At 41.9% G+C, this 26,648-nt stretch overlaps 1 protein-coding gene, 1 long non-coding RNA gene and 1 pseudogene across 6 annotated transcripts in view; 2 read left to right on the plus strand and 1 right to left on the minus strand.

Annotated features, from left to right (window-relative positions):
- MARVELD2 (MARVEL domain containing 2) overlaps positions 1-11,439 on the plus strand; it is a 35,397-nt gene extending 23,958 nt beyond the window's left edge. For 3 of the 5 annotated variants that reach the window (XM_066376718.1, XM_066376736.1, XM_066376728.1), the window contains exons 6-7: positions 8,201-8,251; positions 8,801-11,433. In XM_066376718.1, the coding sequence (XP_066232815.1) occupies positions 8,201-8,251; positions 8,801-8,923 (174 nt within the window). In that variant the 3' untranslated portion in view covers positions 8,924-11,433. Of the gene's footprint in view, positions 1-8,200; positions 8,252-8,800 lie in introns of all 5 variants that reach the window. The other 2 variants (XM_066376745.1, XM_066376709.1) reach the window with 2 other exon arrangements.
- Positions 74-6,514, plus strand: LOC136389731 (large ribosomal subunit protein eL21-like; annotated as a pseudogene).
- LOC136400362 (uncharacterized) overlaps positions 8,674-26,648 on the minus strand; it is a 43,354-nt gene continuing 25,379 nt past the window's right edge. The window contains exon 3 of the long non-coding RNA XR_010750287.1: positions 8,674-8,812. This is a non-coding gene — a long non-coding RNA (uncharacterized lncRNA). The remainder of the gene's footprint in view (positions 8,813-26,648) is intronic.

Raw genomic sequence — 26,648 nt, forward strand, 5'->3', positions numbered from 1 at the left:
TCTGCAGCTGCCCAGGAACTCTGAGCATCAAGAACAGAGAAAACCTGGCTTTCCTAGAAATGCCATAGGAGCCATGACCATGTGTGTCTGCTGTCTGTGTCTAGGAGAGTCAGTTGAGGTCTTCAAGGTTACTAGTCAAAGTGACAGTTCAAATTATATAAGTTAATGTCTTCAGCCTTCATGTATTAAGCAGTACAGGGTGGGGTAAAAGTAGGTTTAAAGTTGTGAGTACCTAAAGCACAATTTATTCTTGCATTATTATTTATTTATTACTGTATTATTTTCCATGTAAACAGCTGTAAACTATGAGTACATGCCCCACTCTATCCCCCCCCCCCCCCGCCCCCGAAGTCTTTGATTGTCTTTATTTTGAATATGGTTGACTGACTAAACAGAAGGAAAGGCCTCCTCCTGGGAGAAAGACAGTTTTCCCAGACACCTTCATGCCATTCAGTCAGAAGCCACTCCTTCTTTTTATCTTCTTTGTTGCATGTACCTCAGATCTTGGTTATTTTCTTAAGTAAAGTATAAATTTAACCAAGATATATACTTGAGTCAATCAGGGTCCCAGTAGAGATAGGCACACTCAAACTAAGATAATTTGAAGAAGTTTTATTTATTTATTTTAAATATTTATTTTATTGATTTTTAGAGAGAGGAAGGGAGAGGGAGAGAGAGAGAGCGAGAGGAACATTGCTCTGTTCCTGACCAGGGATTGAACCAGCAACCTCTGCGCTTAGGGACGATGCTCTAGTCTAACCAACTGAGCTATCTGGCCAGGGCTAATTTGAGGAAATTTTTTTTTTTTTTTTTTTTTTTTATATAGAGGCAGAGATAGACAGGGACAGACAGGAACGGAGAGAGATGAGAAGCATCAATCATCAGTTTCTCGTTGCACGTTGCGACTTCTTAGTTGTTCATTGATTGCTTTCTCACATGTGCTTTGACCGTGGGCCTTCAGCAGACCGAGTAACCCCCTGCTGGAGCCAGCAACCTTAGGTCCAAGCTGGTGAGCTCTTTGCTCAAGCCAGATGAGCCCGCGCTCAAGCTGGCGACCTCAGGGACTCGAACCTGGGTCCTTCCGCATCCCAGTCCGACGCTCTATCCACTGCACCACCACCTGGTCAGGCTTGAGGAAGTTTTAATGACAAAGAAGTAGGCAGTATGTAGAGGAGCCACCAGGAGCCCAGCATTCTCCATGGGTTAGAAACAGCTGAGTGGGTCCCATTGCAGGCCCAAAGAGCACAGTGGTAAGGATGGTGAGTGGATCTGAACTATAGACCTGAGCTATGGGGCACATATGGCAGACTGAGAGATGTGTTCATGGCGGAGAGGACAGCAGGGAGGAGGGGCAGCCCTGGGACTTCAGCGTTTTCTCTCATGTTTTTTTTTTCTTCCTCTGTAAATGCCTATTTATTTAATGGTTTAATATCATTTTTTGCCCTGGCTGGGTAGCTCAGTTGGTTAGAATGTTATGCCAAGGTTGTGGGTTCAGTCCCCAGTCAGGGCACATACAAGAATCAGCCAATGAAGGCGTAAATACATGGGACAACAAATAGATGTTTCTCTCTCTCTTTTTCTCTCTCCATTTCCCTTCTCTAAAAAAAAATTTTTTTAATTTATTGATTAATTGATTTTAGAAAGGGGAAGGAAGAGAGGAAAAAGAGACAGAAACATCTGTCATTTAGTGAGAGAGACATCACTCTGTTCATGTATGTGTCTTTACTGGGGATTGAACTCGCAACTTTTGCATATCAGAATGACTCTCTAAGTCTAAACAACCAACCTCTCCAGCCAGGGCTAAAATCATTTTTTTAAAATAATTTTTTACCTAATGTATGTTTAAAATTGAAATATAATTCACATGCCATAAAGTTTACACTTTTTAAAGTGAACTTTAGTATATTCACAAGGTCATATAACCATCACCACTCTCTATTTCCAGAACACTTTGTTTGTTTGTTTGTTTGTTTGTTTGTTTTTAGCAAGAGAGACAGAGAGAGGGACAAGCAGGGACAGACAGGAAGGGAGAGAGATGAGAAGCATCAACTCATAGTTTTGGCACCTTACTTGTTCATTGGTTGTTTTCTCATACATGCTTTGACTGGGGGTTGGGGGGGCTCCAGATGAGCCAGTGACCTCTTGCTCAAGCCAGTGACCTTGGACTTCAAGCCAGTGACCTTTGGGCTCAAGCCAGTGACAGTGGGGTCATGATCTCACACTCAAGCTGGTGAGCCCATGACCGGAGCACTTTCATTACCCCTAAAAGAAACCCTGTACCCATTAGCACTTACTCTCCATTCCCACATCTCTCCAACCACTGACAACTACTAGTGTCTCTCTAGATTTGCTTATTTTGAACCTTTCATATAAATGCAGTGATGTGTGACCTTTTGTGTCTGGCTACTTGCACTTCGTTTAGTGATTTCCAGATTCATCTATATTGTAGCAAGAATTGGTACTTTATTCCTTTTTGTGGTGGGATAATAACATTCCATTACATGGATATACCATATTTTGTTTATCCACTTATCAGTTGATGGACACTTGGGTTGTTTCCACTGGTTGGCTATTAGAATAATGCTGCTATGAACATTTGTGTGTAATATCTTATCCTTTTTTAAAAAGATATATTAATCTTTTTCTTTTTTTGTATTTTTCTGAAGTGAGAAGCAGGGAGACAGAGAGACAGACTCCCGCATGCACCTGACTGGGATCCACCCGGCATGCCCACTAGGGGGCAATGCTCTGACCATCTGGGGCATTGCTCTGTTGCAGCAGGAGGCATTCTAGCACCTGAGGTGAAGGCTATGGAGCCATCCTCAGTGCCCGGGCCAACTTTGCTCCAGTGGAGCCTTGGCTGCGGGAGGGGAAGAGAGAGAGAGAGAGAGGAAGGAAAGGGGGAGGGGTGGAGAAGCAGATTGGCACTTCTTCTGTGTGCCCTGACTGGGAATCGAACCCGGGACTTCCACATGCCATGCTCTACCACTGAGGCAACTGGCCATGGCCAAGAATATATTAATCTTAACTATTACTTGTATAATTAAAATTTTAAGAGTTCATACGGCATGTAAAGTTCCTTTTGGCTGGAACCACCAAAGTGACCAACAGAAAGGGACAGAGAAGAAGCACCACTATCTGCTCTCTGGGCCTTTTAGAAAACATGGCGCTGTTCCTTTGGCCACATATGTGCGAATCTACAAGAAAGGTGATGTTGTGGACATCAAGGAGATGCACATTGTTCAAACGGGAATGCCCCACTATGTTCCCATGGCAAACTGGGGGAGTCCGCAATGTCACCCAGCGTGCAGTGGGCACTGCTGTGAACAAGCACGTTAAGGGCAAGATTCTTGCCAAGAGAATTAAAGTACGTATTGAGCGTATCAAGCACTGAGATAGCTTCCTGACATGTGAAGGGAAATGATCAGAAAGAGGAGAAAGCCAAAGGGAAAGCTACCTGGGTCCAACTGAAGCGTCAGCCTGCTCCGCCCAGAGAAGCTCTTTGTGAGAACCAGCGGGAAGGAGTCTGAGCGGCTGGCACCCCTCCCTGTGAGTTCATGGCATCAGTGTAAAAAAATAAAAGACCTCTGTCCTGTTAAAAATAATAATAATGGCCCTGGCTGGTTGGCTCAGTGGTAGAGCATCGGCCTGGCGTGCAGGAGTCCCGGGTTTGATTCCCGGCCAGGGCACACAGGAGAAGCACCCATCTGCTTCTCCACCCTTCCCCCTCTCCTTCCTCTCTGTCTCTCTCTTCCCCTCCCTCAGCCCAGGCTCCATTGGAGCAGAGATGGTCCGGGCACTGAGGATGGCTCTGTGGCCTCTGCCTCAGGCACTAGAATGGCTCTGGATGCGACAGAGCGACGCCCCAGAGGGGCAGAGCATTCCCCCCTGGTGGGCATGCCGGGTGGATCCCGGCCAGGCGCATGCGGGAGTCTGTCTGACTGCCTCCCTGTTCCAGCTTCGGAAAAATGAAAAAAAAAAAAAAAATGTCAGAAACATTAATGTATATATGTATAATATATATACGTTTTATACACACACACACACACACACATTTTTTTTTCCCATATAATTCGGGCATCTTTGTTTTAACCACAGACTTTTAAGGATACATTTACATCAGTTATAATTAGGACAAATGTGGAGATCAGTGACATTTTCCCAATCATAGAGCAATGATATAGTGTTGGCTAAGTGACACTGGTACCAGGAATCAGGAAAAGTCCAGCCAGAACTGTAGGTCAAGGGTCAATTAGTACCGTTTGGAAAACAAGCAAGGTCCACAGGGTCATGAAAGGCCTGTCGCTCTGTTACAGGCCCTCAAAGGGGTTCAGGAAGGAAGGAGCAGGCCCCAGGAATCTGGGCCAGCACAGGCTGAGAAGAGCAAGCAGATAGGGTGCTGAGAAACCTGACCTGTCGGGTAGCCTCTGAGCCTAGACCCGCTGGTCTCTGGCTGACGGGCTTGGTAAGACTGGGCAAGGACTCAGATGTGTGGGTCTGCAGTTGGGGCTGAGAGGGTTCTGATTGCAGCTGCGGCTGAGAGACTGAGTCCTCCCATGACATTTCCACAATTATCAACAGTAGTCATTTCCTCTGGTTTTTAATATGGTGTGGCAAGTAAGTCTCCTCCAGTCCTTATCTAAAGTAGAAATATTAATTGTATCACAAGTGTTAACTTCTCTTTGGCCACAGGCAGAGTTTTGCCTTGGGCAGGAGTCTGCCAGTAAGGCTCATTCATTTTCCAGCACATTTCCAGGAAGCTGTTGTTTCAGAGCCCACTGGGCCCTATTCTCTCACAAACCTGGTTGTGGCCCTTGAGAAAATAAACAATCACATGACTTTTCTAAGCCCATAATATTGGAATGTTGCACCATTCCTCTGGTCCTAACCCTTTTATTTAAACATGCTAAAATTTTTGAAAATGTATTTTTTTTTTTAGATTTTATTTATTGATTTTAGAGAGAGGAGAGAGAGAGAAGGTGGAGGAGGAGCGGAAAGCTGGTCCTTACCCTTTTAAATTCAGCTTCTCTCCCTGAGTATAAAATAGGTTTGACTGCTCTGTCTGTGGGTCCCTCTCCAGCAGGGCAGCCCTGGCCCCAGGCAGCTAGCGTTTCCCAGCCCAGCCCTTGTCTATGTAGATGGCAGCTGCATCGCCAGGCTCATCTCTCCACTGGCAGCCGTCAGAACGCAAACAGTCCTCATGAGCATAGTCTGTAAAAGACATTGATGAATTAAAATGTATTGGGAAATGGATGTGGGTAAGTGATAGAAAACATTTTCGGGGGAAGCTTTCAGAACTAGAAATCATTACATTTTATTTCTTATGCATTAGATTTACAGTATCTGACAGACTCTATAGCTCAGGTTTTATGGCTAAATAAAAGCAATGATCTAGTTATCTGTTCCTCTTAGGTAGACCATTCAACCCCTTAACAAATTGCATATTTATTACAAAACTTAGAGTAAACTTAGAACGAACATTATATTAGTTCTTTTCATAAAGGTGAATAGTCTCAACTTCTTAGTCCCAATACCTACTAACATGGAAAAGAACTTCCCATTGGGGATGAAAATGATGCTTAATAATAGCTAATAATAGCTAATGTAATGTTCCCAGCACTTTGCAAGGAACATTTCAAATAAGTGAACCTTCTTACAACCCTATGAGGTAGTTATGGTTATTATTTTATTTTAGTGAGAGGAGGAGAGACAGAGAGACAGACTCCTGCATGCGCCAGGACCAGGATCCACCTGGCAAGCCCACTAGGGGGTGATGCTCTACCCATCTGGAGCTGATGCTCCATTGCAACCAGAGCCATATTTTAGCACCTGAGGGGTAGGCCATGGAGCCATCCTCAGTGCCCAGGGCCAACTCTCTTGAGTCAATTTAACCATGGCTGTGGGAGGAGAAGTGAAAGAAACAGGATGAGAAGAGGGAAGGATAGAGAAGCAGATTGTCGCTCCTTCTGTGTGCCCTGACCAGAAATCGAACCTGGGACATCCACACGCTGGGGCCGGTGCTTTACTTCTGAGCCAACATGCCAGGGCCAAGATACTGAATCTTAGCGAGGGTGAAGAGCTTGCTCAAGGTCACATGGCTAGCAAGCAGTGGCACTGGGACTAGGTTCTGGTATCAGTTAAGCAGACCCTTTCTCTCTGTTCAACCCTCAATCCCAGTGCCTGGCAGATAGTACCATACTTCCCCATGTATAAGACGCACGTTTTCCAAAAATCTTGGGTTCTAAAAACTGGGTGCATCTTATACAATGGCTGTAGTTTTTTTACTTGCATTTCTCGCTTTTTTGCACTTGTTGTCTTTGCACTCATTGTTTCACACTTGTTACCGATATATTATAGTAGGTTACGTTTTGCCATGTTCTTCCCTGAAATGGCTCAGAAAAGATTTTCGTACAGTGCTGAATTCAAGTTAAAAGTGATCCAGTTTGAAAAAGTGAATGGAAATCGTGTTGCTGAACGTAAATTTGGTCCTCCTCCAACTGAGAAATCAATCTGAGACTGACTACTGGAAGAAGAAACCCTACTGAAAACGCCACGGCAGAAGAAGGCCATGAGAGGTAAGTCAGCAAAATGGCCTGATTTAGAGAGGGAATTGAAGATATGGATGGAAGAGCAAAGGGCAATTGGAATTCCTGTGTCCAGAAAGATGGTTCAGCATGAGGCAAGAAGAATTGCTGATGAAAAAGAAGTTACTGATTTCAAAGGAGGACACAATTGGTGCTTCAGGCTCATGAAACAAAATGGACTAAGCATGTGTACACACACCAGACTTGCCCAAAAGATGCCTGAAAGCTATGAGCAGGTCCTTGAATTTCATTCTTTGTCATTCACTGTTGAAAGACACATCAGTTTGAGTTGGGACAGATTGCAAATATGGATGAAGTCCCCCTTCAGTTTGATGTCCCAAGTAACAGAACTGTTGATAAGAAGGGGGTGAAACTGTAGCTGTGAAGACAAGTGGACATGAAAAGAGCGATTATACAGTTGTTCTAGCTTGTTGTGCTGACCGAACCAAGCTGCCTCCTATGCTGATTTTCAAACACAAAAGAAGAAATTCCTTGAGGAGTGATTGTCCATGTTCATGACAAGGTTTGGATGGATCAAGATGGGATGAAGATCTGGTTTGAGAAGGTTTGGAGAAGGAGACCAGGTGGGCTCTTACGCAAACCTGCCCTATTGGTGCTTGATCACTTCAGGGCACACAAAGAAGATTGCTGCAGAGCAGAAAACAAAATTGCTATCATACCTAGAGGCTTGACATCCAGCTCCAACCACTTGATGTTGGCATTAACAAACCCTTCAAAGCTGCCATGAGAGACAAATGGAACCCATGGATGAAGTCTTCTGGGGACAATTTGACACCAGCAGGAAGAGTGAAGAAACCAATTCTAGAAGTTTGTACATGGGTGAAAAGATCCTGGGATAATATCAAGATTGAGATCATTGTCAAGTCATTTAAGAAGTATGACATTTCGCCTGACCAGGTGGTGGCGCAGTGGATAGAGCGTCAGACTGGGATGCGGAAGGACCCAGGTTCGAGTCCCCGAGGTCGCCAGCTTGAGCGCAGGCTCATCTGGCTTGAGCAAAGAGCTCACCAGCTTGGACCCAAGGTCGCTAGCTCCAGCAGGGGGTTACTCGGTCCGCTGAAGGCCCACGGTCAAGGCACATGTGAGAAAGCAATCAATGAACAACTAAGAAGTCGCAACGCGCAACGAGAAACTGATGATTGATGCTTCTCATCTCTCTCCGTTCCTGTCTGTCTGTCCCTGTCTATCTCTGCCTCTGTAAAAAAAAAAAAAAAGAAAGAAAGAAGTATGACATTTCAAATGCCATAGATGGAACTGAGGATTAAGCAAGCTAATGGATGAGTATTGACAGTGATGAGGAGTTGTATGAATTTTATGGTGAATAAAAGTTGAGTTCAGAAACTTTATGTAATACTTTTTTTTTCTTCAAATTTCGGGCCCCAAAATTAAGGTGTGTCTTATGCATGGGGAAATATGGTAAGTCCTTAAATGTTTGCCCAGTGATTGGATTTTATCATTTCATGGATTTTTGTCATGGTAGTCTTAGGTAAAAAGTGTTTTCTATTCTAATTCCCAGTGTGCTTTGAGACATTCTTGAGATATGATGTGAGCAAATTCAACTGTTTCAATTCAAGTATACAATATACTGTTTCTAGGAACATGAGAGAATTTCAAGAATCCATGAAGAATTTAAGAAAAAAAAGAAGGTAAGTAAAACCATTTTCTTCTTCAACATATATTCTTATCCAGATACAATGGAGAAAACTGACAGGCTGTAGATTTTTTTTTTTCCTTTTGCTAAAGTACTTTTTCTGTATTTCTTAAGATGCTACTTGTTAGGGAGCAGCTGTGCCTGCCAGACACTTTTCTTCTCCTTTCTGTTCCGGTTACATTCTGCTGTGTCCTAATTTAGCAACTGATAGAGAACTTATCACCCACATTCCCTTCAAAAAGATGAAGTTATATTACATCTTTCTAACTCCATCATATACTTTACTTTTTACATATTTTTAAATTACTAAAGTTAAAGGTACCTCAGCTTGTTGCACTCCTCAACTTTGCTGTGAACCTAAAAGTATTCTAAAATAGCAAAGTTTATTAAACTCTTGCAGAGAACTTAACTAGTTTGCATCCTCGGGAGCTTTTGCACCCTGCTGCAGGAAGATCTACCAGGAGGGTCATTTCCGGGTGGGGGGTGTTCTGTGTTCGTGGCTGAGGAAGCAGGGGCCGATGTAACAACTGCTTTTCTTTTCCAGGATCCTACATTTCTGGAAAAAAAAGAACGCTGTGACTATCTAAAGAATAAACTTTCTCACATAAAGCAAAGAATTCAAGAGTATGATAAAGTAATGAATTGGGATGTACAAGGTTATTCTTAAACCTTATTGGAAGCCACTTTTTTTATATCAAACTTAATATTTATATACTGTCTTTTTTTATGTTAGCCTCTATGATAGAGAAGCCATGCTTCCTGAATCAGCTTCTAGTTGGTTAAGCTGGTATGCAGTGTTAAAGCAGTATGATTTCACTGCCAGCATTTCAGAAAATAATCCAAATTTACTAAGGGCCTTTACTAAGAATGGAAGAAATCCTGTATTCATCTGTGTACAATTTATTTTGTTGAAATTAAAAGTAATTTAAAGATCATATCCTCCGGTGTAAGAACAAGTAGAGTATTATTTCTGGTGTTGAAAACATCTTGATTCTGGTGCTGTAGAGGATTGGTTTTTCCTTTTTTATTCAGGCCAGGTTCTAAGATTTTCTAGGACAAATTTCTCTTCCTTGTCAAAGGTGTCATCTTTTTTCCCTTGAAAGGGGTTTGAACCCAAGATCAGCATTTTTTAGGCCTGCTGATCTTAGGCAAGTTACTTAATTTCTCTATGCCCATTTCCTCATCTGTAAAGGGACAATAATAGTACCTACCTCATAGGATTGTTATAAGGATTAAATGAGTTAATATTTGTATAGTACTTAGAACAGAGTCTGGCACATTATAAGCACTGCACTACAATAGTGTGTAAAATCTAGAGAAATGTTTGTGAGACGAATAAAGTACCTAGAATAAGTCTCAAGGAAAGGCCCATAGTGAGCAAGCCCAGCCAGCTAACTAAAAGGCCATGCGTCTCATGACCTTCTCTTTTGTGCTGTTAATAACTCCAGCCACACGTAGCCATGAGCAGATGTTTCCATGTGGTCCTGTGCCCACGGGCCCAACATGGCCTTGGCATTTTTAGTCAGTATCATGTGCACGTATCTCCACAGCCCAGCTGTTCCCGTGCACATTCCATCACGCAGAAGGACTGTGTGAATGTTGTTGCCTTTTCTCTCCTGTTGGGACAGTTATCCTCAGGGCCCATAACGTTACATTTACTTAAAATGCCCCTTTCCTTTACTGGGATGCTTCTTCTTCCCAGGAGTTATCTTGCTGTTGGGGCTTTGTTCATGAGAAATGTTTTATTTTTATTATTGTGAACCATAAACTGCTTTAAGTTTTTTCAAAACTCATTGGATCCTATTAAGCAGCGTCTATCTTATAATTTCCCAGGTGTACGTAGAAATACAGTTTCTGTTTAGTATAGCTACCATCCAAACAATTGATGTTCAAAGAATTTTCTAAAGTGAAACCACAGGAAAAAATGGAAAAACAGAGAGTTAAAAAAATGTTGGTTACTGAATGAACCTCCTAGTTTTTCTTTGTTGATGAAATCTTATTTAGTGTTTATTGTTAGTATTTTAATACCGTGGTTTCTCAGACTATGCTTAGGGCCCTCAGAGTCTTAAGAGGGACACGTAGGGAAGTGTGAGGACCCCTCTGTGAGCCCCCCAGTTAGAATAGCTTCAGTTCTGTATTATATATGGGGGCCTCATGTTAGTATTTCACTTAAGAGCACTGATGCTTTAAAGAAAAGAAGAAATAGCCTGACCTGTGGTGGCGCAGTGGATAAAGCGTCGACCTAGAAATGCTGAGGTCGCCGGTTCGAAACCCTGGGCTTGCCTGGTCAAGGCACATATGGGAGTTGATGCTTCCAGCTCCTCCCCCCTGTCTGTCTCTCTCTCTCTCCCTCTCTCTCTCTCTCCTCTCTAAAAATGAATAAATAAAATAAAAAAATAAAGAAGAAATAATTTTTTTGATAGGCTGTAAAGATTTAGGTTAATACTGAAGTGAAGCATTAAGGAATTTAATGTTGCAAAACTTTATTTTACTATAATCATAAATGTTAATTTTTGAAAACCAATGTTGTAACATTGATTTAAAATTTTTTATGTCAGTACCTCAGCATATTAAAATTTTAGTTATCTGTTTTGCTTTTCTAGCATTCCTGTGTTGACTGAGCATGTTCTTGGAAATATTTGCCATTATCATAAAAAAAACTGGGACAGCATTGAAAACCTGTAGGTCGTGACATTCAGGTGCCTATTTCCTCCTCCCACATGATTTGTAAGAATTCAAAGTCAAGGCCACTGTGTTGGTTTCCACAGGCTGCATAAAAAAGTGCCATAAACTGAGTGACTTAAAACAACAGAAGTGTATTGTCTCTCGGTTTTGCAGGCTAGCCGTCCAGAACCAAGCTGTCAGCAGGGTCACGTTCCCTCTGAGACCCAGAGCGGAATCCTTCCTAGCTTCTGGTTTCCTGACAGGCTTTGGCGTCCCATGGCTTGTATATGTATTGCCCAACTCCTGTCTTCACACAGCTGTCTTTTTATAAGGACACCAGTCATATTGGATTAGTGACCCATCCTCAGTAGTATGACCTTATCTTAAGTAATTACACCTGCAAAGACCCTGTTTCCAAATAACATCACATTCTGAGGTACCAGAGGTTAGGACTTTAATGTATCTTTTGGGAGTGAGGGGACAATTCAACCCATAGCAGCTACCTTTGGAAAGGTATGAAAGTCTGAAGCAAAGATAATCCCTCCACATATATGCCTCAACTGGGGGTTACAGCAGAGCAAGTGACCCCTTGGGCTCAAGCCAGCAACTTTTGGGCTCAAGCCAGTGACCATGGGGTCATGTCTATGATCCCGCGCTCAAGCTGGTGAGCCCAAGCTGGCGACCTTGCAGTTACAAACCTCGGTCCTCTGCATCCCATTCTGATGCTCTGTCCACTGTGCCACTGCCTGGTCAGGCTTTAACATATATTCTAATTTGAAACAATATAAGAATATATCAGTATTTTTAAAAATTGTAAAGAAGAAAGTATATATTCTTCACTTACTCATTTGCCAGTTTGTGCCAAATGCTTTCATTGAACAGGTGGTGTTGCACTGAAGGTACAGTAGCCAGTAAACAAAGACCTTGCAGTTATTGTTTAACAGGTGATCTGAATGAGAAGACAAAGGGTCGGTGATGCATCTTTATGTGTGTGTCTGGAAATGGTTTGTGTAATAAGCCTGATAATTGAGATCCACCAATGTTCAAAAGATAAACAATAGGGGGGAAATTTAATTGTTTTTTACTCTCATCTTAAAAAAACAAAAACAAATGTAGGAATAAAAATTTTTTAATTCAGTGAGAGGAGTGGAGGCAGACAGACTCCTGCATGCGCCCCAACCAGGATCCACCTGGCACGCCCAGGGGGTGATGCTCTGCCCATCTGGAGCCCTGGCTCTTAGCGCCTGAGCCTGAGGCCATAGAGCCATCTTCATTGGGGGGGGGGGTACCAACTCGCTGCAATCAACATGGCTGCAGGAAGGGAAGAGGGAGAGGGGGTGGAGCGAAGAAGCAGATGGGGGCTTCTCCCGTGTGCCCTGAACGGGAATTGAACCGGGGACATGTGTGTGGATGTCCCGGCTAAGGTTGGAAAAGTTTTTTAAGGGAAGAAAAAACAAGTGACTATAAAAACTTAGGAAATAAAAGTCCCACCACTGTCAGTTCCATTCCCTGGTAAATATACACTGTTTGCAGCCTGCCCTCCTAGTCTTTTTATGATACATATAATCATTTAAAAATTGTCTACTTTAATACTTTAAATGTGTTATTAAAGAAGAGTATTGCCTGACTCGTGGTGGCACAGTGGATAAATCAACCTGGAACACTGAGGTCACCAATTCAAAACACTGGGCTTACCTTGTCAAGACACATATGGGAGTTAATGCTTCCTGCTCCTCCCCCTTCTATCTTTCTCTTTCTCTCTTCCTCTCTAAAATGAATAAAGTCTTAAAATAATTTTGAAAAAAATATTTCTTATGAAGAGATTCTTAAAAAAATAAAAATAAAGAAGAGGCTGCCTCAGCATGAGAGAGAGCAACTCTCCTGTAATAGAGGCCTGGGACAATCACAAGTAGGAAGCATGGTTCAGCCCGGCAGAAGGACAATGTGGACTTGTGAGCTCACCGCAATCATGACTCCATCTCTTTCTGTACGAACTATGACAAACGAACCTTACTAAGCATCAGTTTCCTTAACTGGGGATAATAATACTACCTGATGAAATTGTAAAAAATTCTGTTTTTATTTATTTACTTTTTAATTTTTAAAGGTTTTATTTATTGATTTGAAAGAGAGAAAAGGGGGAGAGCAGGAAGCATGAACTTGTTTGTTGTATGTACCTTGACTAGGTAGAACCGGCAGCCTTTTAATTATATAGTATGTTATATTTTGTGCTTTCATTAAGAAATAATAAAACTAGATCATGTGCCTGACTGGTTGTGGCACAGTAGATAGAACATTAACCTGGGAAGCTAAGGTCCTAGGTTCGAAATCCCGACGCCAGCTTCAGTGTGGGCTCATCGGCTTGAGGGCAGGCTTGCCAGCTTGAGCTTGGGATCGCTGGCTTGAGCATGGAACCATTGACATGATCCCATGGTCACTGGCTTGAGCCCATGGTCACTGGCTTGAGCCCCACGGTCAAGGCACATATAAGAAGCAATCAATGAATGATTAAAGTGATGCAACTATAAGTTGATACTTCCCATCTCTCTCCCTGTCTTTTTTTTTAAACTAGATTATATAGTTTTTCTGAATTTATAGTTTGTTTTCTATTTCATTTTAGTGCAATTAAGTTATATGATTGTTTAAAAAAAACTAGACTATGTAGTTTTTCTGAATTTATAGTTTTTTTCTATTTCATTTTAGTGCAATTTAGTTATATGATTGTTTAAAGTTATTAATGTTCATATCATATGGTAGAAAAAGCAAGGAATGGGCATTAGGTCTAGGTTCAAGCTGTGTGACCTCAGTTAAGTCCCCTGAGCAATGGGAGCAGATGAGATAAAAGTGTCTGAAATCCTATTGTAGACCATAAAGTTCTATTAAAATCCTTACACTTAGCCCTGGCCGGTTGGCTCAGCGGTAGAGCGTCGGCCTAGCGTGTGGAGGACCCGGGTTCGATTCCCGGCCAGGGCACACAGGAGAAGCGCCCATTTGCTTCTCCACCCCTCCGCTGCACTTTCCTCTCTGTCTCTCTCTTCCCCTCCCGCAGCCAAGGCTCCATTGGAGCAAAGATGGCCCGGGTGCTGGGGATGGCTCTGTGGCCTCTGCCCCAGGCGCTAGAGTGGCTCTGGTCGCAATATGGCGACGCCCAGGATGGGCAGAGCATCGCCCCCTGGTGGGCAGAGCGTCGCCCCATGGTGGGCGTGCCGGGTGGATCCCGGTCGGGCGCATGCGGGAGTCTGTCTGTCTCTCCCCGTTTCCAGCTTCAGAAAAGTGAAAAAAAAAAAAAAAAAATCCTTACACTTAGCTCTACATTCTTTGTTCTGAGGTTATTAGTAAGACCTTTTCATTAGTTGAAGTCCAGTTCATTATTAATAATTTAAGCTGTTAATGAGTATTATATAATCAGGGCTTCTTGGGAGGTATGTATATTCTAGTATAGCCTACTGGCTACACAATGGCATTAGCACATTCAAATTACATGTCCATTTCCATTTGACATAAGCCACAAGGTCCTATGCCCACGTGAAAGGAGGAAAGAGAGGAGAACGCTTGGGAACAGGGCCAACATTTTCCAATTAACAGGACAGATTTGGCACCTTACTTTCTTCTTTAGAAGGAAGGAGAAAAGGTCCCCAGATATAAGAAGCTTATCATGCATTCTACCTCTAGGTATGTAAAGACTTAATTCTGTTTTCTCTGTAACTTGTTTAGTGGGTAATCCTACCAGTTACTTGCTTTGGAGGAAATAAAGTTATTACAAGATGTTAGACCCATAAAAGGCATTTACCAAGACAGTAAAGAATTGTAAGTAGCCTACAAGGTTGCTCTTTTTACACAAAACAAAACCTTTTTGTGTTATCAATTAAAACAGAGGTTCTGGCTGCATAGCTCAGTTGGTTAGAATGCCATCCCAACATGCCAAGGTTGCAGGTTTGATCCCCAGTCAGGGGACAAACAAGAATCAACCAAGGGGTGCATGAGTGCCTGAAACAGCAGGCTGGTGTTTGTTTCTCTCTCTAAAGTCAATAAGTAAATAAAACTTTTAAAATCTTTGTAATTATTTTGTAGGGAACTTTGGTAGAAGGGTTTAGCAGTCAGGATTCTTAATTATAAGCCACAGAAAACTAAGCTGTGTGATTTAAGGAGAAGAAGAATATTACCATCTATGGTCTAGCTCAGTGGTCCCCAACCTCCAGGCCGCGGACCGGTACCAGTCCGTGGGCCATTTGGTATCAGTCCACAGAGAAAGAATAAATAACTTACATTATTTCCGTTTTATTTATATTTAAGTCTGAACAATGTTTTATTTTTTTAAAATGACCAGATTCCCTCTTACATCCGTCTAAGACTCACTCTTGATGCTTGTCTCAGTCACATGATACATTTATCCGTCCCACCCTAAAGGTGGGTCCAGTGAAAATATTTTCTGACATTAAACCAGTCTGTGGCCCCCAAAAAGTTGGAGACCACTGGTCTAGCTTACAGAATTGCTAAGGAGAGCTGGAAAAGTGATCTGGAGGCTTTGCAGAAGGAACAATGTCCAAAATCACATCTAAAATCCCATTGGGAAAGAACAGTTCTGCTGCTGCCCCCTATGTACCAAATACACCACCAACCCTACCATCCTGCGATGCTGGTGCCCTCATGACTCAGATTCAGATGATTCGGTGAGAAGTGTATTGATGGGACCTAGGTCAGTTGCCATGCTCCTTGAGAAGGGACCTGGGATATAGCAAAGGCCTTGTGAGTTTCAGTAGATGAGCTAGGCCTCCTAACTGAGATTCATCACTTGGATTCTCTGAAAGTATGAAAGGATTTGGAGACAGAGAGCCAGAAAGAAAACAAATATCACCTACAGAAAAGTATTTGTCCTAATTGTGAATGTAGTCAGGGATTTATCTTATTTAGTTATGAATAGGCCAGATATACAAATGACAGCGAAAGGCAGAATATCTTTAACTTTAATACTTCCACAGATAAGAAAAAAAGCAGGAAGGGTCCCCCACTAACATCCTAGATGAGGGAAATGTGTTGTTGGTCTCCAGGTTTGAGATTCAGAAAATATCACCTAAAAGCAATGTTATACAATAATTTCCTGGTCTTTCCAGATTAGATCAAATCTGCTTGTGTACACCTGTACCTCTTATTGAAATGAGAACAAATGTTTACCAAAAGGCATGTACAAGACTGTTCCTAGCACCTTTACTCATAATAGCCCCAAATTGGCAATAACCCAGAGGTCCATTAACAGTAGAGTAGTAGAAAATAGAAATAAATTGTGGTTTAGCCATAAATACTACAGAACAATAAAAGAAAGATGAACTGCTGTTACACACAAATATAACACAGTGTTGAAAAAAAGGCAGACACAAGTGCATACTGTATAATTCCATTTATATAAATTCCCAAAACAGGCAAAATTAAATGGTGGTCATCGAAGAATAGTGGTTGCTTCTGAAAAGCCAGTTATTCACAGGGGAGGAATATGAGGTAGTTTTCTAGGGTATGAAAATGTTCTATGCACTGTGCTGGGTGGTAGTTTCCGAATATGTACATATTTAAATATGTGTTTCACTCTATCCTTGAGATTAGTTCACTTTATGCACTTAAATATGTCTGTTCTGTATCAATAAAGTTATTTTAAAAATCTAGTCATTGGTTATTTTAAAAATCTAGTCATTGGTCAGAATAGAAGTTTTTCTTGAAAAGATGGTTATTGGCTAGGAAGGGGTATGAGGGAGACTTCTGGGTGCTTTACCTTGATCTGATTGACTACCTGGGTATATTTACCTAGCCAAACACTTAAAATTAGTGCCTTTTACTGTACATATGTAATACCTCAATTTTCTTTTTTTTTTTTTGTATTTTTTCAAAGTTAGAAACAGAGAAGCAGACTCCTGCATGCACCAGAGTGGGATCCACCTGGCATGCCTACCAGAGATGGGAGGGGTCTTCCCATCTGGAGTGTCGCTCTGTTGCAACCTGAGCCATTCTAGCGCCTGAGGCGGAGGCCATGGAACCGTCCTCAGCGCCCGGGCCAACTTTGCTCCATTGGAGCCTTGGCTGCGGGAGGGGAAGAGAGAGAGAGAGAGAGAAAGGAGAGGGGGAGGGGTGGAGAAGCAGATGGGCGCTTCTCCTGTGTCCCCTGACTGGGAATCAATCCCAGAACTTCCACAAGCCGGGCTGATGCTCTACTGCTGAGCCAACCAGCCAGGGCCTAATACCTCAATTTTTAACTAGCATATATATCAATATACATTTTAAGGAAAATATGTTTCCAGTTTAAAACAATGTAAATTTAGGAACACAATTCTTTCATCAGTTGAGGCCTGCCTAGCATGCTGGTGGTCTTTGGTAACATTTACAAAGGTATGACTTCCCCTTTCCTTCTATGAGCAGTCCCAAAACAGAAAGTCTACAAAAGAATTCACCTAAAGATTATTTACTCCTGTCCAAATACTTTTACTCTAACATTGTATTCATGCCTCTTTGAGCATGGAGAAGGAGGCTGAAGGTGAGGAAAATACTGTTAGAAATGTGTGAAAAACAGTAGCCCCGCCTTGCTTAAATCTTGTTTGTGATTAGGAAGCCTGCCAATGTTGTTAATAGTCAAGGGTACTCTGGGGATTATTATTGCCTGAGGGCAAACCCGAGTTAAACCATAGCACAAACCTAGCAGAACTACCTTCACAATGTGCTTGGAAGGTGCCTACCACGGGATTCAGCTGCTTAGTTGCAACAGGGTGGTAGAAATGGTCTGTTGCTTTTCATATAATCAGTGGTGCTATCCAGGATTTTCTTAGAAATCCTAGAGATTAAGAGCTTAAAATTAGAATCTGGGGAGATTACCTAATGCAATAATGTTATTATAGGTGTCTGATGTCAACACACCCTATGTCAGTAATTCTTTATGAGTCACTTTCATAAGGTCACTGTTTCCCTACCGGTTGCTCCTTGATTTTCCTCTATTCTCATGATAAGAAATTGGTACTAAATGATTGGACTATAGTAATGCCTCTTCATCTTTGTGACATTCAAGTCCTCAGCAGCTCACATCTAGGCTGGAATGGCCACCTACCTGGTCACTTGGTCTTCCCATCTCCATTCGGTGCTGTAAGTTGAACATGGAGAAGCCCCTCCCATGTGCAAAGCAGGTGCTTTGCTTATACTACTCATGAGACCTAGCTGTGTTATTTTTCTTTCGTAGACATCATTGGTGTGCCATATGCCTGTCATCTTTGTTAGAAGCTGTGTAGTAGAGTGATTAAGAGTACTGGCTCTGAAACCAGACTGTCTGGGTCCAAATCCTGACAAAGCCACTTAGTGGCTATGTAAAACCTTAGACAAGTTACTTCACCTCTTTATGCCTTAGGTTCCTATTGTATAATGGAAATAAAAATATCACCTCCTCCCCTAAGGTTTTTGTGACAAGTGAGTTAAAACATGTAAAACACTTAGAACTGTATCTTAGCACACAGTATCATGGCAAACGTTCACAAATTATTCATAAAATATGCCAATAAATCCTTTTTGCTTGTGCTGAGGTGGCAGGCTGAAGAATATGTGACAGGTGAGGGGACCTGCGCCTGGGAACCCAAAGATGCTAGGTGGTCAAAGAAACACCAGATAAGCTAACCACAAGAATGTCACCACCCCACTACACCTGCCCAAAGGTGCAGAAGTAGCCTTTCTTATCTCCCTTCTAACTGCTTACCTTCTTTTTTAAAGAATTTTTTATTTGTTCATTAGAGAGAAAGGAAGTGTGGGGAGAGAAACATTGACCAGCTAGCAGTTCCACCTATTTATGCATTCATTAGTTGATTCGTATATGTGCCCTGACTGGGATCAAACTCACAAACTTGGTGTCTGGGGAAGATGCTCTAACCAGCTGAGCTACCCAGCCAAGGCCTCACTGCCTACTTTCTTACAGATGTCAAAACCAATAGTTCCTAAGCAACCAGACAGAAGAAGAAAGTAGCTCAACCCTGACATGGGAATTTCCAAAAGCCCACCTTTTCCAAAATGCCTGTCTTGTCCCCAGCTTATAAAAGCAGCAAGAAGAGCCAGCGTCTGAATCAATTTGGAGAGCCTTCCTTTCCTCTGCTCTGCCTCTGTGGTGTCTGGAATTTTCTCTGGGGTTTCATCTTGATTTTTTTCTTGGAGAACGCAAGAACTCCAATCTTGGGGAACCCAAGAATGCTAGTGTCACCAGCTGGACTGGTAACACTATGACTATTGATAACTGTGTAGAGTTCTCACTTGGGATTGTTTGGGGTATTATACCAGTGAGTGAAATTTCTGGATCACATGGTAATTCTATGTTTAACTTGTTGAGGAACCACCGAACTGTTTTCCCCAGTGGCCGCACCATTTTACATTCCCACCAGCAACGTATGAGGGTTTCCATTTCACCACATTCTCCCCAATACTTGTTATTTCTCTCTCTTTTTTTGAAAGAGTCATCCTAATGAGTACAAAGTGATAGCTCACTCTGATTTTGATTTGTGTCTCCCTAATGATTAGTGATGTTGAGCATCTTTTCACGTGCTTTGTCACATGTAGATCTTCTGTGGGAAAATGTCTATTTAAGTCCTTTGCCCATGGTTTATTTGGGTTATTTTTTTATTGCTGAGTTGTAAGAGTTCTTTATATATTCTTTATTTTATTTAGTTTTGAACTTAATTAAATCCATCTTTTTATTCATCAGAAGACTTATAAATATGGAGTCCAGAATAATATGAACTAAATTTTCTTCAAAAGCAAAATTAATATGAAATAATATAATCTGATGGGGGCATCATGATAGTGGAGTATACTTAGGTCAACAGACATTACTGCTAGACTGCTGGCTGGCTGGCCAAATTTGTTAGGACCAGTATGTCAGAAAAAAATGTCAAGCAACAAAAAACAGGACTCATGCCCTGGCGGAGTAGCTCAGTGGGTTAAGCCTTGTCCCGACACGCTGGGGTTGCAGTTTGATGCCTGGTTAGGGCAAATACAGGAGTCAACCAATGATGGCACGAATAAGTGGAGCAACAAGTTGATGTTTCTCTCTCTGTGTTTCTCTTCCTTCCTCTTTTTAAAAAACAATAGATGAAAATTAAAGACCCTGGCCGGTTAGCTCAGTCCGTAAGAGCGTCCTCCTGAAACACCAAGGTCAGGTCAGGACACATACAAGAAGCAACCAATGAATGACAGCTAAGTGGAACAACAAGTGCAACCTTTCCTTTCTTTTCCTCTCTCTCTCTCTGGAATCAATCAATACATTTAAAAAAAAGTTTTGTCTTAAAAAAAAAGTTGATTTAGACCTGTGCTTTCTGTGTACCTTTGTACACAAGCCTGCTGCTGGCCTCTCTATTTTAAGTCTTGGTGTCCATAAACTGATAGAATATTGAAGGGATAAGTTTCAAAAGTGTTTTTGGCTTGTAATGGGGGAAGAAGCACTCCAGCAAATCATTCAGGGATCTTCTAGGCAAATTAGAGTCTATACTTGATGAACATATTATGAGATCTACAAATGAATTTAGGAGTACATTATGGGAGATTACTTTTAGAGACATTGACAGAATGGACATTTAGATATAAATATTGAGTTAGAGAATATGAAAGTAGTTATTCAGAAGTAAATATTTGGGGTCAGGGTTTTTTGTTTGTTTGTTTGTTTGTTTGTTTGTATTTTTTGTATTTTTCTGAAGCTGGAAACGGGGAGGCAGTCAGACAGACTCCCGCATGCGCCGGACCGGGATCCACCCAGCACGCCCACCAGGGGGTGATGCTCTGCCCACCAGGGGGCGATGCTCTGTCGTGACCAGAGCCACTCTAGCACCTGGGGCAGAGGCCACAGAGCCATCCCCAGCGCCCGGGCCATCTTTTGCTCCAATGGAGCCTTGGCTGTGGGAGGGGAAGAGAGAGACAGAGAGGAAGGAGAGGGGGAGGGGTGGAGAAGCAGACGGGCGCCTCTCCTGTGTGCCCTGGCCGGGAATCGAACCCGGGACTCCTGCACGCCAGGCCGACGCTCTACCACTGAGCCAGCTGGCCAGGGCCGGGGTCAGGGTTTTTAAATTAAAACGGACCACCCAATTATGTTTTTCACCCCCAGAGCTGGTTTTAGAAATACTATTTTATGGGAATATTGCAGCTGGCAGAGTTATTCTGAGGCAATATAAATATTTACTTTCATGCTGTAACTTTTGCCTTGTTTGTAGTCTAGTTTAAGCCTTTAGATGGAAGACAAGATATAACCATTTATGTTTTGAGACAATTAAATGAATATTATAAGTAGTTGAAGCCCCTTGCTAACAAATTGACTTTTTAGGACTTGGCTGGGTTGCTCAGTTGGTTAGAGCAGTGATTTTCAACCTTTGTTTCTCACGCACTCATAAACTAATTATTAAAGAAAAAAGGGCCCTGACTTCTTCTTCTTTAGTAACTAATTTATTTGTGCCATGAGATGAAAATGGTTGTATTTAGTCAGGGGCACTGACCTTAGTAATTAGTGTGTGTTTGTGCCATGAAAAAATAGGTTGAAAATCACTGGGTTAGAGTATCAACTGGACATGCTGAGGTTGAGGGTTCAATACCTGGTCAGGGCACATAAAAGAATCAACCAATAAATGCATAAATAAATAGAACAAAGAGTTGATGTTTCTCACCTGACTGGTGGTGGTGCAGTGGATAGAGTGTTGATCTGGTACCCTGAGGTACCAGGTTTGAAACCCGTGGTCACTGGCTTGAGCAGGAGCTTATCTGGCTTGAGCACAGGCTCCCCAGCTTGAGTGCAAGGTTGCTGGTTTAAGCCCAAATATCGCTGGCTTGAGCCCAGGGTTGCTGGCTTGAGCAAGTTGTCACCAGGTCAGCTGGAACCCCCCACCCCAGTCAAGGCACGTAGGAGAAGCAATTATGTATGGGATGCAACTACAAGTTGACGCTTCAGCTCTCCCTTCCTCCTGTCTGTTTCTTTTTTTTTTTAATTTATTTTATTTTATTCATTTTTAGAGAGGAGAGAGATAGGGAGAGAAAGAGACAGAGAGAGAGAGAGAGAGAGAGAGAGAGGAGAGCGAGACAGAGAGAGAGAAGGAGGGAGGAGCTGGAAGCATCAACTCCCATATGTGCCTTGACCAGGCAAGCCCAGGGTTTCGAACCGGCAACCTCAGCATTTCCAGGTCGACGCTTTATCCACTGCGCCACCACAGGTCAGGCCTGTCTGTTTCTTTCTCTCTCTCAAAAAAAGTTGATGTTTCTCTCTCTCTCCATCTCCTTTCCTCTCTCTAAAAATCAATAATTTTTTAAATTGATCTTTTCAAAATTGCAACATAAAAATTGGTTATATCTAATTTTAGAAGTAGAAAATAAAATAAATAGAAATCTACTTTTATCTGGTATTTCATTATAATTATTCAACATATTTTCCAAACAAGAGGAGGGAAAACTGTTTAAAAATTCTGCTCAAATCAGCTATTGAGTCTTTTAAAAATATGAATAAATAACTTTTAAATTTCTGGATTTTATTAATCTGTAAAATAGATTTTTAAAAAAGAACCTAATTTATATTATATATTTAAAAATTATATATCTGCATATATAATATATAGTTATAATTTACTATATTGTGTAAAGTATGCAATTCGATTAAGAGAAAAGTGGTGTGGGGTGTTTTCTTATCAAAAAATGAAAAGGAAGAGAGGGTAAATATTTTTTTATTAAATCATTGTCTGGAGTTAAGCTGAGAAGTGGAAAAAAGTTTGCGAATGTTTGTTTTTGTTTCCATGGAAAAATGCAAACTTTGATATTTTGCTAGCTTTGAAAGTCTGCCTTTTATTTTCTGAGGGGCTAGGGTGGAGTCATTTGAAGGGTCTGGCCTACCAGTTCAAAAGACCTGGATGGGTGCCACTTCCTTTTCTTTACAAGTTTTAAAATCTGTGGGTGGGTAAAACCAGCCCCCAAGGATAAGAAGAGGATGTGGAATCCTAACTCTTAGCGACTTGTAGAGCAGGACCAGATCAATTAAAGTCCTAAATTAAGTTCATTATTACTTTTAATCCAGGAAAGGGGGAAAGGGCAAAAGTCTGTGGCTTTGATTTGTGACTCGGTTTCTAAGGACATGACCTACAAACCCAATCTGAGACACTTTTTACCAGAAAATGACACCATCTTAATCCCATGGGAATACTAAAAGAGGAAAGGGCTCAGAGCAGCTCAGTGCTTTCTTAAATTAAAAACAACAACAACAACAACAAACAAAACTGGGATGTTCAAATTATATAAAATAAAAACTAGAGTGGGGTCAGATCTCTTGTTTTTTCTAAAGCTTGCTTCTGGATATTGGCATTGTCCACCTAGTGAGAGGTTTTAAATTATAAAGGTCAGGTCAAGGGAGCCCCACCCCCATGAATAAAACATTCATGTAGAAAATCAGCCTCCTGTTCTCTTCTCAGAAACCTGTGTACATCCTTTACTTTGCATCCAATTCATTACCAGATTTCACAGATTAAATATCTTTCAAAACCAGTGTGTCCAGAGGTCTTCCATTCACTTATTCAACAGATTTATCAACCATCTACTGTGTGTCAGACTACGATAGCTACTGGACATACAGCAATAAACCAAACCCCAGTCCTGTTAGACTATCAAACCACACATATCCTAAAGTCTTGTTCCTTGAAAATTATGGCTGAAAAATCCTATTGATGCAAATAAGAATCATAAAAAAAAAATGACATGGTTAGCAAAGCAAAACAGCATACTGATAATAATGAAGCCAAATTAACAGTAATTGAAATTTAAAAGAAAGACTAAACCAACCTAATCACTAAGGACCAACCTGAGTCCACATTGATAATACTCCTTAACAAAGCTGGAAACTCCCTTTTGAGCTGGAAAACTAAGGAATTCCAACTATCTGGGTGTTTGCACACTGGGAACTTTGCAAATTGGCTGGCAACTCAACATTAACTTCTCAGTACAATGCTGAGTCAATTCCTGTGTAAATTTCAGTCAAGGGCCAATACTCTGGTTTATGAAGAACAAAGATGCATTACCCTTAATAACTGCTATAGAAGGTTAATAGTGCTCCTTAGTGTTATATAAAAATTTACTCCTGCCTGACCTGTGGTGGCATAGTGGATAAAGCATCAACCTGGAAATACTGAGGTCGCCGGTTCGAAACCCTGGGCTTGCCTGGTCAAGGCACATATGGGAGTTGATGCTTCCTGCTCCTCCCTCCCTTCTCTCTCTGTCTCTCTCCTCTCTCTCTTTCCCTCTCTCTCTCCTTTCTAAAATGAATAAAAAATATAAAATAAAAATTTACTCCTTAAAAAGAAAAAAAGAACTGCTTTTGAGCATAGGGACCAAGGGTAGGGCTAACAGCCCTTTAGGAAGTGCACTTGCAGAAGAACAAAAGCTAACCCTAGGAAGATGTGTGATGTGGGGAGAGAGGAGGGAGTGTAGGAGGAAAGAAGAAGGCTGACTCAAGATATGCTCTGAGAAAGATGAAAGTGGCCAAGATTTTCTCAGTAAAAGCACAGCTCTCTTGAGCCAAGCTTGAAAGCACGTGCTGGCTAAACAGGGTTGGAAAATCATGAAGTGCACTAATATTAGTAAGTACAGAGATCTTTAGAATTCAAGGACGTCTGAAAAGAATTTTTTGCCCTTCAGGAATTTTCCACTGAGCTGAGGATTAGAGAATATGTTTATGTTGAAATAACAATTTAAGATACACTGTACTTGCCCTGGCTGGACAACTTGTTTGGTTAGGCGTCATCGCAAAACATGAAGATTGAGGCACATACAGGAACAGATCAATGTTTCTCTCTCTCTCCCACCCCCTCTTTTTTTTTATTTTTAGTGAGAGGAGGGGAGGCAGAGAGACAGATTCCTGCATGCGCCCTGACCGGGATCCACCTGGCAAGCCCACCAGGGGGCGATGCTCTGCCCATCTGGGGCTGTTGTCTGTTGCAACTGGAGCCATTTCTTAGCGCCTGAGGTGGAGGCCATGGAACTATCCTCAGTCCCCAGGGCCAACTTGCTCCAGTCAAGCCATGGCTGCAGGAGGAGAGGAGAAGAGACAGAGAGAGAGAGAGAGAGAGAGAGAGAGAAGCGAGAAGGGGAGGGGTGGAGAAGCAGATGTGTGCTTCTCCTGTGTGCCCTGACCGAGACTTGAACCTGGAACATCCACATGCCTGGCTGATGCTCTACCACTAAACCAACTGGCCAGGGCACCCCTTTCCTTTCTCTAAAATCAATAATTAAAAAAAAAAACATACATTATACTTATTTGTAAGGTCGTTATCCTTTCTTAATCACTTTTATATAGCTCACCTTTTTTCTTTTTTTTTTTTTAATTTAGAGATTTTATTTTATTTTATTTATTTATTTTTTACAGAGACAGAGAGTGAGTCAGAGAGAGGGATAGACAGGGACAGACAGACAGGAACAGAGAGATGAGAAGCATCAATCATTAGTTTTTCATTGCGCACTGCAACACCTTAGTTGTTCATTGATTGCTTTCTCATACGTGCCTTGACCGCGGGCCTTCAGTAGACCGAGTAACCCCTTGCTGGAGCCAGCGAACTGGGGTTCAAGCTGGTGGGCTTTTTGCTCAAACCAGATGAGCCCGCGCTCAAGCTGGTAACCTCGGGGGTCTCAAACCTGGGTCCGCTGCATCCCAGTCTGACGCTCTATCCACTGCGCCACCGCCTGGTCAGGCTATAGCTCACCTTTGATTGACAGACCCCAATAGCCTGGAATTCTGGGGCGGAGGGGATTGTTCTGGAAAGGCTACAATAGGTTGGAATGGCCAGAAAATATTTGATAAAGAGATAAGTTTGGAATTGAACCTGAGCTAGGTTTACAAAACGGGAGGATATTAAGAGACTCTGAGAAGGAGAGCTTGACTGAATTGGAGATGAGTCCCAGTGAAGACAGACCCAGATGGAAGAGGGGCATGACAGCTCAACTTGAAGTTAGAACCCTTGAGGTTTTTGGAACTCAGAAAAACCACACATCGTCCATCTGAAGCCTCAGATTTCCCCAATTCAATTCTCCTCATAGCCACCAGGGGTCTTTTGTCTTATCACAGTTTTGTTTGTGCAACTTCCTTCAAAAGTTCTCTCTCCATGTCTACACCATAAAATCGAAAATGCCATCACATTCAGGTCTCTCCGTGGTCTACCTTGCACCCTCATCTCAGTGAGTAAGGGTGGGATGGGGTAAAAAGCTGTCCGCTCCCGGAAGCAGGCCTTTTTTTATAGCTTTTTCTTATTTCTAGACTGTCCCTTTTACCTAGCTAGCTTTCTTGAAATATTCTAATGTATTCACCTCTTAAGTGCCAGGCACTCAATAGTAATATTATATAAATGTTATAGTGTATTAAATATTAAATATTTTATATGCACACACACACAATAACAACTACAAGTGAAATCACAGGTTTGGGTATAACACAGCTGTTGCTAACTACCAACTCCACTGCCAGAGGAGAGGGAGGAAGGCTCACTGGAAAGTTGCCTCCAGCTGTGAGAGTCCATGGTGCTGGAGGCATCACAAAACACTTAAACTTAGCTGGTATGTTTTAAAATTTTGCTGATATATTTTTTTTAAGTCTCTATTCTTTGATTCTTAAGAAAATGATTAGACACTTTATAAGATATGAAATATTTGAGGACTGAGACTGTATTAGTCAGATTTCCTTTGATTGTGAGTGGCAGAAACGAGACTCAAACCAGCTT

Source organism: Saccopteryx leptura, chromosome 1, assembly GCF_036850995.1.
Source record: "Saccopteryx leptura isolate mSacLep1 chromosome 1, mSacLep1_pri_phased_curated, whole genome shotgun sequence".
Lineage (NCBI taxonomy): Eukaryota > Metazoa > Chordata > Mammalia > Chiroptera > Emballonuridae > Saccopteryx > Saccopteryx leptura.